General features: G+C 55.1%; 2 protein-coding genes across 2 annotated transcripts; one reads left to right on the forward strand and one right to left on the reverse strand.

Moving 5' to 3' along the window:
• The first annotated feature begins 226 nt into the window (after nucleotides 1-226).
• Nucleotides 227-6160, forward strand: LOC114615828 (DNA polymerase delta subunit 2). The gene is made up of 11 exons (XM_028761437.1): nucleotides 227-291; nucleotides 1483-1759; nucleotides 3292-3413; nucleotides 3572-3695; nucleotides 4042-4156; nucleotides 4249-4447; nucleotides 4610-4690; nucleotides 4827-4984; nucleotides 5184-5311; nucleotides 5580-5681; nucleotides 5924-6160. The coding sequence occupies exons 2-11, from the start codon at nucleotides 1540-1542 to the stop codon at nucleotides 6082-6084; spliced, it is 1410 nt and encodes a 469-aa protein (XP_028617270.1). The 5' UTR covers nucleotides 227-291; nucleotides 1483-1539; the 3' UTR covers nucleotides 6085-6160.
• A 64-nt stretch (nucleotides 6161-6224) lies between these two features.
• On the reverse strand, nucleotides 6225-10661 carry LOC114615829 (adipocyte enhancer-binding protein 1). Its single transcript, XM_028761438.1, has 12 exons — nucleotides 10323-10661; nucleotides 10111-10250; nucleotides 9909-9993; nucleotides 9673-9817; nucleotides 9488-9573; nucleotides 9113-9236; nucleotides 8696-8892; nucleotides 8430-8609; nucleotides 7875-8226; nucleotides 7653-7792; nucleotides 7455-7554; nucleotides 6225-7068 (listed from the first exon to the last, which is right to left on the reverse strand). The coding sequence occupies exons 1-12, from the start codon at nucleotides 10413-10415 to the stop codon at nucleotides 6458-6460; spliced, it is 2253 nt and encodes a 750-aa protein (XP_028617271.1). The 5' UTR covers nucleotides 10416-10661; the 3' UTR covers nucleotides 6225-6457.
• Between the last annotated feature and the right edge of the window lie 288 nt (nucleotides 10662-10949).

The raw sequence follows: 10949 nt of genomic DNA on the forward strand, positions 1-10949 counted from the left end.
AGTGGGACGAGCCAGGCGCAGAGCCTCACATGGCCCACGCAGCCCAACAAGTTCACGCGATGAGACCCAGCAGCAAACACCGCATGCGCACGGGAAACCCAGCGCTAAGGAAGGGGTTGTCATGGGATCCGGGGGCGTGGCTCCGCGTTTCCTCTGCCTCTAGAGGCGGGACGCACGGGATTGGCTGAATGAGGCATGCAGCGATGGGCGGGACGGGGCGGGAGGCGATTGGCGGGATGCACCGGTGGGCGGGACGCGCGCGCGGAGATTGGCGGGATGCGGCGCGGCGTGGTGAGTATGCTGCTGAGCGGGGTCAATGTGGGTGCTAGATCAGGCTGGGGGCTACCTAGGCAGCGGGCCGGGGTCTTGAGGGTGTTTCAGACTGCTCCGTGGGTCCGAGCTCGCCGCGTCTGCTGCGGGGCGAATCCCACGTCGCATCCGGCCCGGAGCCCCGTGTGGGCCGCTGCCGCCACCGTGCATGTTTGCCTTACGTTGAGTTTACATGCGCCCATTTGGCAAATTCGTAGGATCTGCTCCCTAAGCCAGAGTTGCGCATTAAAGCAAGCCAAGCCAGCTAGGCTTTTGAACTTTGTAATAGCTGTACCAAAACAGTAAAATAAAAAAGAAATCTGTGTTCAAAACTTCCATTACTAGATCCAGCCTGTTGTCATCTCAACTACGCACGAAGAATGTTTAAAATACCTTATACTATATACTGAAATCCGCTGTGCACGCCCCAAGCTCATCTTAGTGGTACAGTGGTACAGTACATTCTTGAAGAAGACAAACCTCTGCCCTCCCGGAGCTTAGGATGCAGTTGGAGGAGGAGGCACAATAAATGTTTGAGATGATAAATGGTCCAGTCAACTGAAGTAAATGTAGTTAATTAGATATGGGAAGGTGAGGTTTAAGGAAAGACTTGAAGGGGAGGAGCCAGTAAGCCTTGGGGAAAGGAGAAGAGCCAGCAGGAGTAGAGAGGCCCTACTTGGAGCCCCTGCTGTGGAAGGGACACCTGGAAGGAGAAACAGGTAGGGGGGGAGGACCAGCAGGCCCAGAGCTGATCTTACAGGTCGTGGTAAGAACTTGGGGTTTTATTTACTGTAAAGCAGCCTTTGGAGAGTTTTGAGCAAAACAGGGATAGCTTTATGCTTTATTTTTTATTACTGATTATGTTATGACAGGCTTCTTTAGTGACGCCTGGCAGCATTCCCAGAGGTAGCTCAGTTACCAGGGAGCTGGATAGAGGCAGATCAATAATTCCATTCGAGGGTATGCTGAATTTGAGACCCTGGTAATTGGGTAGAAATGTGGAGAGGAGGAGGTAGTGAACAAGGTTTGGAACAAGCTCCAGGCTCTATCTGATTAGGTTATAGGGTGACATCTCCAGACATATGTATGCACATTGGGTGCAGTGTGGGCAGCGTGGGGAGCTGCTTTGGGTACAAGTAGGAATTGCAGGAATGCCTTTGTGTGTCTCTGCAGTGATAACTCCTCGGCCTGCACACAGCTGCTTAGACCAAACAAGCCAGAAGTGCCGCCATGTTTTCAGAGCAGGCAGCACAGAGGGCCCACACTCTGCTCTCCCCGCCGTCGGCCAGCAATGCCACCTTTGCCCGGGTGCCTGTGGCAACTTACACCAACTCCTCACAGCCCTTCCGACTGGGAGAGCGCAGCTTTAACCGACAGTATGCCCATATTTATGCCACCCGCCTTATCCAGATGAGACCCTTCCTGGTGAGCCGAGCACAGCAGCACTGGGGTAAGCTTGGGGTACACTGCTCCCAGCAGCCCAGCACCTAAAACTAGGACCTTATCTAACCTGGAATACTAGTTAACCATGAAAACAGCCATTACAGCTCTCTGCTTCTTAAAATTGAAGATTAAATAAATTAACCTGTGGGGTTAAAGTTGGGTTTGGCTCAGAGGTAAGGGCTGAGTTCTGACAGTGATGGCTACTGTTTCATCCGTGGAGGAAATGGTTTTCCTATCCTCATTATCTTCAGTGTGAATTGCTCACTGATATGCTCTCTCTGGCTAGAGAGCAGCTCATAGTGGCAGGCTGGGCACAACTGGTCTTTGAGGGATGGACCACACCTACACCATAGCAGAGCCACAGGTGGGAGTTTGGAGTCTGTTTCTGTTGGCATCTGTGTAGTGTGAGTCCCCCTTTCCTTCTGTGGATGGAGCTCTGGGTGGAGCTCTGAGGAATGTTCCTGGCTCCTCCAGGGCATGAGTGTGGTTCTGGCCCAGCCTCCACTTCACCCTGCCCCCTCAGCAGTTTGTCCTAGGATTGGTCTGTGCTGATGAATCCCTGGAACTCTCTGGAACTTGTTTTCTTTTTTCTTGCCCAGTGTAGCTTTCCACATCTTTCCTGCTGGGCGTGTGGAACAGTCACACATGTTCTGGTTTTCCTCCTGGGGACTTTGAATGAACAAGGCTGCTGATTCCACAGGGAGTAGAATGGGCTGAGGTAGAGGGGACACACAGTGGGAATTATGAGGTGTATTTTCAGAGGGTAAAGAATCTGGCAGAGCAGGGGCTAGCACATTAGAACCCAAAGTCTTAGCTAGGCCTTTAATCTTAGTACTAGGGGGTGGGGGGCAGAGGCAGGTGGGTCCCTGTGAGTTGAAGGCCAACCTGGTTTATGGAGTGAGTTCCAGGGCAGCCAGAGTTATGTCGTAAGACCCTGTCTGGAAAAATCAGCAGACTGCAGAGTCTTAAGGACATGGTAGTTGTCAGCACAGAACATGTGGCAGACATGTAGGTAATATACTTGCAGCTACTTCCCATGTCTGTGGGAAGGAGATGCTGCAAACAGGGGACTTAGGACAACACACATTTATTCTCTTATGGTTCTGGGGTTGTAAAGTCTGAAATCAGGTCAACAGGGCTGATTCCTTGTAGAAGAGTGGTTCCCAGCCTTCCTTATGCTGCCGCCTTTTCATACAGTTCTTCTTGTTGTGGTGACCCCTAACCATAAAATTATTTTCATTACTGCTTCACAGCTGTAATTTTTGTACTGTTATGAGTTGTAATATAAACATTTGATATTCAGGAGTCTGATATGCAACCTCTGCGACAGGGTCACGACCACAAGTTAAGAACCATTCTGACTTCTGGTGGCTTCAGGAGTTCCTGAGCTTGTTCCCTGCCTTTGCATGGCCTTGCCTCTGACCTTCCCTGCCTCTTTGGATGTTTGATGTCAAGGTCCCACTCCGCCTAGAGCCTCTTTATCCTCTGTGGGTGACTCCAGGGTAGGGTTTCATAGCCTGACTCTGCCCTCACGTGCAGGCAGCCGAGTTGAAGTGAAGAAGCTGTGTGAGCTGCAGCCCGGGGAGCAGTGCTGTGTGGTGGGCACGCTCTTCAAAGCCATGCCCCTCCAACCCTCCATCCTGCGGGAGATCAGCGAGGAGGTGAGCCCTACCACCAACCTTGTCCAGTGGATTGAGCCGGGCCTCAGACTGCAGGGCATGAGAAAGCCAATCTAGTCAGGCAGGGATTGTAGTGCCACGTCATAACACTTCATAACATGGCGACCTGGCTCTGAGACTGCCTTCCATCTGTCTCCCAGCACAACCTGATTCCCCAGCCGCCTCGGAGCAAATACATCCACCCAGATGACGAGCTGGTCTTAGAAGATGAGTTGCAGCGTATCAAACTGAAAGGCACCATTGATGTGTCAAAGCTGGTCACAGGTGGGAGCCCAGGCCGTGTGGTGGGGAGCCTGAACGAGGGTGACTTTGGGAGGCTTAGCAACAGTGCGCTTAGAGAAGCCCATAGGAGCATCTTAGGGGGTGGCCTATGCGTTTAAGGCTGGAGCACCAGAGTCTTTTAGAAGTAGGTATGGGTTCACATGATTGGAAGCTGCTTGCTCATCAATGATCATCTGGGAGGTCAATCTTCCTGTCTTCACCAAAAAGCAGTGAGCTTGAGAAGTGGGCATCAGTTCTGAAAGGATTCCCTGGAGTGGCTCTGTGGGGTGGCTAGGGAGCAGGAGAGCCTCAAAGGCTATCGTGGGGCTCTGACTTCACCTTTCCCCAGGAACGGTCTTGGCTGTGTTTGGCTCTGTGAAAGACGACGGTAGGTTTCAGGTTGAGGACCACTGCTTTGCTGACCTGGCTCCACAGAAGCCTGTACCCCCACTTGACACAGACAGGTGAGGAGCCCCACTCGGGTACCCCAGGGCCTGTGTTGGGAGGACTTGCCTCCTCCCTCCAGGAGCCTGTAAGACCTCACCATCCTCTGCAGATTTGTGCTCCTGGTATCTGGACTGGGCCTGGGTGGTGGTGGCGGTGAGAGCCTCCTGGGCACCCAGCTGCTGGTGGATGTGGTGACGGGACAGCTTGGGGACGAAGGAGAACAGTGCAGTGCTGCCCATGTCTCTCGAGTCATCCTTGCAGGCAACCTCCTCAGTCATAACACCCAGAGCAGAGATTCCATCAACAAGGTATGGAGTCCAACTGCTCAGCCCTGGCCTGGTAACATGACTGGCCAGCCTGATGCTCCAGGGCTGTTCTCAAAAGGCCTCACTCCCTGGTGGGCTCTGGGTGTCCCTCCCCCTAGTCAGCCTCACTCTGGACCTGACCATATCCTGGGCCTCTTTTCCCAGGCCAAATACCTCACCAAGAAAACCCAGGCAGCCAGTGTGGAGGCAGTCAAAATGCTGGACGAGATCCTTCTGCAGCTGAGCGTAAGCAGCCTGGGGGCTGGTGGGGTGGTGGAAGTCTGGAGGGGGAAGCTGCAGTTGGATGGGGATGGTAGGGTAGCTGAAGTAGGAGGTGGGGCTTCTTGAGGCCTGTGAGCTCTCCCTGCCTTGTGCCCTCTAGGCCTCGGTACCTGTGGATGTGATGCCAGGAGAATTTGATCCAACCAACTATACACTCCCGCAGCAGCCCCTGCACCCCTGCATGTTCCCACTGGCCACTGCCTACTCCACGCTCCAGCTGGTCACCAACCCATACCAAGCCACCATTGATGGAGTAAGGTAGAGATGGCATGCGACCTGGGAAAATAAGTCTGGGAGGGGGCAGGGCTGCAGAAGGCAATCCTGGCTTTGCAAGGTTGGCTTGGGCACCCCCACGAGACCATCTGGTGGGATCTGAGATAGTCTTTGTAGGTGGGATGGCAGTGATAGCCTCCTGCCCAGCCCACAGGCCACAATCAGCAGAGCCTTTGCCTTGCAGGTTCCTGGGGACATCTGGACAGAACGTTAGTGATATCTTCCGGTATAGCAGCATGGAAGACCATTTAGAGATCCTAGAGTGGACCCTGCGGGTCCGTCACATCAGCCCCACAGCTCCAGACACCCTAGGTATCTGCTCAGCTACACTTGTGGGATCAAGGGCGCGGGATGGGGTCCCAGCAAAGCCTTGTATTCAGAAAAGCTGCTCTGGCATCCACTCTGGAAGGTTCATTCTGTCCAGGGCCAAAGCCTATACCATACAGACTAGCATACAGCCCCTACTACCACTGGGTCATGGGACCACAGAACACTTTTGCCACAGTTGGTGTGCTGTTGGCATTCAGTGAGAAGGGAAGGATCCCTTAGTGGGACAGCTCAACAACAGGCCTTTCTCCAGGGTGCTACCCCTTCTACAAAACCGACCCGTTCATCTTTCCGGAATGCCCTCATGTCTACTTCTGTGGCAACACCCCCAGCTTTGGCTCCAAAATCGTCCGAGGTAAGTTTAGTCTTTTGGGGGCTCCGGGTCTGAGTTGTGAGAACATTTTTTCCTCACCTGGGAACAAAGGTTCCCCACAGGATTAGACATTCTGCAGTGGCTGTTGTGTGTGACATGGTGTAGCTGACTGGAGAGGGTCTCAGATGGCTCTGAGCACATCCAACTGTGGCTGTTCTGAGGACTTCCCTGGGGAGCAGGTCCTACCCAGAACCTGAGGTGGACCCCATATGATTGTTTTGCAGGTCCTGAGGACCAGGCGGTGCTGTTGGTGGCTGTTCCTGACTTTAGTTCCACACAGACAGCCTGCCTGGTGAACCTGCGCAGCCTGGCCTGCCAGCCCATCAGCTTTGCAGGCTTTGGGGCAGAACAAGATGACCTGGAAGACCTGGGGCTGGGTCCCTAATGAGGCAGCTGGGTCAGGACATCACCCTTGCAATGCAAGCCCTGTAAATAAAACATGAATTTTTTACAGGTCTGAAGCTTGAGCACTTACTTGGCCATGTGGGATGAGACAGATAGGGACAGCCAGTCAGAACAGGGGAAGGCGGTGTCATGAGCTTGTTTTATTGGTGTGACGTTGGCTTCCTTGCCTGCCCCTCCCCCAGTGGCCAGCAGATAGAACTGGGGCTTCTGCACAGACTCTGGTCCCAGTGGCTTTGATGTCCCACACTGGGAGAGCAGGGCCCACCAGGGGCATCTGATGGCTGTGTCTGCCAGCACAGGCTTGGGAAATGCTGCTTTAGTTGGAATTGGGCCAGGGCTTTGGGTTCTCAGTCTCAGAAGTCCCCAAAGTTCACTGTGTAGGTCTCTACTGTTGTGAATGGAAATGTGAGACCTGTATCCATCTCCTCCTCCTCCTCCTCTTCCTCTACCTCCTCCTCTACCTCCTCCACCTCCAGGTCAGTCCCATACTCTGTCTCAAACTCTGTCACTACTTCTGTATAGGTCTCAGTCTCTGATTCCTCCCAGCCTGCAGTGGTAGTGGGTGGAACTTCCCAGGGCCTCGAGGTAATGGCTGGTGTAGGGGAAGGGGGAGGCGTAAGGGCAGGAGTGGGGCTTGTGGCAGGGACTGTGGTAGAATTGAGGCGATGCAGCCGCATCTGTTCCCTCATCCGGAGCCGGTACTGAAGACGGCGCTGCTGCATGCGCCGCTGCTGGGGGGTCATGGGTCGTGAGGGGTCAACTCGCAGAATGGGACGGTTCCCGTTCATAGCCAAGATCTCCCTAATGCGCTTCCAGTTGGAGCGAGCCAGGATGAAGTTGCACTGGGTGGCCCCGATATCATAGTCCACGTTGCAGACCTTGGCACTTGAGGTGTAGCCCTCTGCATGAGCTGTCACGCGGTACTCACCCGGGTTCAGAATGCGCCAGTAATCACCTCCACTTGCTGTATAGGGAAGGTGGGCCTGATTGTCCCAGGGTCTCCCCAACCCTGCCCTCTCAGAGTCCCCAGGCCCAGTCCTCAGATGTCTCTCCATGCCCTGCCCTCCCCAGTCCTGGGCAGGCCCAATGTCTTAGGCAGGGTCCAGAAGGCCAGAGACTTGCTACACAAACCAGGCTTGCCTTGCTATTTGGCTACTGCTTAGAGAGGACGAGGTGAGCCCCACCTGGGAAGGCAAGGAAAGCTGTATACTCAAGAACCAGGTGTCATGACACAAGCTCAAATCTCCTCAAGGGCTATGAATTTAAGGCTAGCCTGGGCTACACAGCAAGTTCCGAGCCAGCCAGAGGTACATGGTGAGACCCTTAAAAAAAGAAGTGCATGCCAAGTACCTGTCTTCACACCGTGGTTGATGCCACTCACAGAGATGGTAGCATTGGCGATGGGAACACCTTGCTCATCTGTCACCACACCCTTAATGCCACGGTGCACCTTCAAAAGGGAGACGCGGTGGGAGCCCACATAGAGATCCAATGTCTGCGCCCCTCCCAAGCTTCACCCCGCCTCCTGTGCAGCCCAGGTTATCCCACCTGCTCCATGAAGGTAAGCAACGCCTCTTTGTTGTTCTCCCACTCTCGGGGCAGCTCACTCTCATGGGGGAACTTGTCACAGCCCAGGTATATGGAGAGCTCCAGGCAGTTAGTGTGCAGGTAGCTGAAGTCATTGAAAGCTGGACAGACAAACAGATCTGTGGTCATCCTCCCCCCGTCCCTTCCACGTGCCTTTCCCAAGCTCTTCCCGGGCTGACTTACTCCCAGAGCGAGGGTTCCACTTGGCCCCGTTGACAATGCCCATGCCGCTGGTGTAGTCCTGGGCCTGGCACCCTCCCCGGTAGGGCTCTGTCATGGTGAGATGGGCAGAGGCAAACGAGATGGCCAGCCAGCGGAAAATGGCATGATCTGGAGTCTCCTGGGCCTCAGATACCTCGTCATCATCTTCTCCGCGGGCAGCTGCCAGTGCCGCGGCCAACAGCTGCTCCTGGCTAGGTGTCCGGGCCATGTCATAGGGGTAAGACACAAGCCGCTCACCACCATTCAGATTTGCTCCCAGCACAAAAGGGTTCTTCTCCATCCAGGAAATGATGGCCCGGACTTCTGTGGATACCTAGGGGTAGGTGGTATAAGAACCAATGCTGCCTTCCATCTGTGAGCACACTACTCTCCTATCCATGGCCCTCTGAGTCTTCCTCTTGCCCTCCAGGGTCTCTGCCAGCACCTCAGCTTCCTGTCAGCAAACCCTTTTCCCCCTTTCCATCCCCCACCCTCCACCCTGCCCACCACCACTCAGCAAGCCAGGATGTGTCTCACCGTGGCATCCGGGGACAGGTAACGTTCAGGAATTGGCAGGTTATTGTTCGGGACCCTGTATGGGACCCATTTCTTCTCCTCAGCTGCCCAGAGCACAGAGTTGAGATCAGGGAAGTCCTCAAAGATGTCAAAGCCCTCCTCAGTCCACAGCCCCAGCGCCCAGTTCCCAAACTCCGAGCCCTGCAAGGAAAACCATAAGTCACTGTGGGATGGGAGGTCGAGGAGCCCCTGCCTCCAAGCTCTACGCCCCCACCACCACCACGCACCATCTGCGCCGCCACCTCATAGCCATCAGGGTTCAGCGAGGGCACCAGGTGGATGCGCGTGTCCTGCACCAGGTTGCGCACCCTGGGGTTGCCCTCACGGTACTCGTGGCACAGGTACTGCATGAGCAGTAACAGGAGCTCTCGGCCTAGCACCTCGTTGCCGTGGATCCCAGCTGTGTAGCGGAACTCAGGCTCCCCTGCAAGGACAGGAGGCACAGCGAGCACTTAGCCTGGCAAGACCCAGATGTACCCAAAAGGTCTGTGGGCAACAGAGGCTTATGGTGTTCAGCAAGGCGAGCCTGGATCCCCTGGGCTCTCCAGGTCAGGCATATCCACTGTACGAGCCCAACAGGAGCACAGCAGGGCAGGACCCTGATGCTCTGGCCATTGACAAAAACAATGTCCTCTGGCTCTCACCAAGCTCGTGCTCTCCAGGGTTGTCCGAGATTTCCATTGCATAGATCTTGAGCCCCCGTGAACTCTTGCCCAGGCTGTATGTGCGGGTAATTGTAGGACACTCCTCATTCACAACCTTCATCAGCTGGCAGGGAGGGGATATGACGTCACTGACCGGGATGCGCCTGCTCCCCTGATGGGTTCTATGGGAAGAGGCAGGTAACTCCAGCCCCTCTCAGGTGTCCCCAGGTACTAGTTTCCTCCCTAAAGCAAGGAGTGACCAAGATTCCTCAAGGGGAGACTATATATTTGGAATAGTAAGGACAGGGCTAAGGAAGTATACGCTCTTCTGTACCCTAGCAGGGCCCATCCCAGCCTGTGACTCGGGTTCCTAACCTGGCGCATATCCTTGTAGTTGTGATGCCGGAAGTCCAGGCTGTCTGTGGTCACCACCTCATTCTGTGCATAGTAGCTATAGACAGCTACAGAAAAGCAGGCATACAGGGATCAGCTGTCCTTTGGTCCACACTCAAATCAGACACAGTTACCCCAAAATCTCAGGCAGCCCCCTCTTCACTCACGGGTCACGGGGCAGCCTAGCACCTCCAGGCGCATGCACAGGCTACCGTTCCAGGTGAGCGGATAGATGCGGATGAACCGGGCCACCACCGGCTCAGGGAGCTCGCTCAGTACAGGTGTGTCCTTGTCCACATTCCCATGGAAGGTCTAGAGAGAAGCAGGCCTCTGTCCCACCCTGCCTCTCCCAAGGGTCCTCCTCGGTCCAAACGTGTGAGTGGAGCAGCTCTCTGATACCCACCGTTTCCTCATAGCCATTGGTGGACATCACCCAGGTCTGGCTGTCATTGCTGAAGCCCACGAAGAAGGTGGTCACAAAGTCGTCACTGCGGAGCAGACACAATCAAGACAAAGCCGCTCTCACCCAAGGCTCTAATGCCCCACATGGGACTCAGAGCTGTGCCGGGCCCCTGCCCACTGCCCAGGAACCTATCTACACATACTGGATGCTGGAGTCCCGGCCCTGAGTAATGATGCCTGTGAAGCGAGTCGTCCTTCGGGTGTCCACCTCAATCCACTGGGTCTGTGACTCGTCCTCAGCACACCACGCCCCGTCATAGTAGTCGTCTTCATTGGCACCAGCCTGTTAGAGGGAAGGCTGAGCATGGGCAGACGGGCCCTGGCCCAGTGCCAGATGGACAGTCCACTCACCCACCTGCATGTTGAGCCGGCCGCGCTGGGCTCCGAGGCCGTGGCGCAGCATGGAAGAGGCGCGGATCTGGTTGTCCTCGATGCGGTGTGATTCCATCCCAATGGGCGGGCACTCTGCAGATGCACACCTTGGGGTAGTGGCTCACGGACTCGGCGTCCCTCCATTAACCCAGAATCAACAGGCCCATACCCCTTATGTGTGGGTGCCAGTCAACTCAGAGCAGGCCAAGAGCCAATCTGCCCCAAGCCGGCTTCTCCTGCATTAGTTACCATCTAAAGAGTGAGCTCAAGAGTGATGATAAATCCCAGGTCCCCAGGGACTTCACCCAGGTGAGACCCTTTGCACACTGGCTTCAAAATGAAAACTATAAAGACAGCTGGAGACCTCCTTCCCTCCCCAAGGCCCTACCCCCATCCTACTATCACCCAGCTGCTGGATACCAAGAAGCTCTGTCCCCCTAAGCCTCCAACCCTAGCAAGAAGGTCAGCCTCAGGCCGGAGCGTTCGTGAAGCTGAGTACGGCTGTCTTCAGCTCATGAGGCTGTCCACTGTATGCTGCAAGAGTCTATGGTAGGATGGGCCTGGGGGGGGGTCAAAGCTGCATCAGGCAATCTGGTCTCATGCATGGTCC

Source organism: Grammomys surdaster, unplaced genomic scaffold (assembly GCF_004785775.1).
Source record: "Grammomys surdaster isolate TR1022 unplaced genomic scaffold, NIH_TR_1.0 158922, whole genome shotgun sequence".
In the NCBI taxonomy this organism is placed as follows: domain Eukaryota; kingdom Metazoa; phylum Chordata; class Mammalia; order Rodentia; family Muridae; genus Grammomys; species Grammomys surdaster.

Bases quoted from the DNA above. Each gene is read 5' to 3' on its own strand.
- LOC114615829 (XM_028761438.1), bottom strand. From the start codon at position 10,415: ATGGAATCACACCGCATCGAGGACAACCAGATCCGCGCCTCTTCCATG. The intron at 8,893-9,112 runs GTGAGAGCCAGA...CTGTCCTTGCAG, and splicing joins CCCTGGAGAGCACGAGCTTG to GGGAGCCTGAGTTCCGCTAC. The intron at 8,610-8,695 runs GTGCGTGGTGGT...TTTTCCTTGCAG, and splicing joins ATGAGGTGGCGGCGCAGATG to GGCTCGGAGTTTGGGAACTG.
- LOC114615828 (XM_028761437.1), top strand. From the start codon at position 1,540: ATGTTTTCAGAGCAGGCAGCACAGAGGGCCCACACTCTGCTCTCCCCG. The intron at 4,691-4,826 runs GTAAGCAGCCTG...TGTGCCCTCTAG, and splicing joins AGATCCTTCTGCAGCTGAGC to GCCTCGGTACCTGTGGATGT. The intron at 5,682-5,923 runs GTAAGTTTAGTC...ATTGTTTTGCAG, and splicing joins TGGCTCCAAAATCGTCCGAG to GTCCTGAGGACCAGGCGGTG.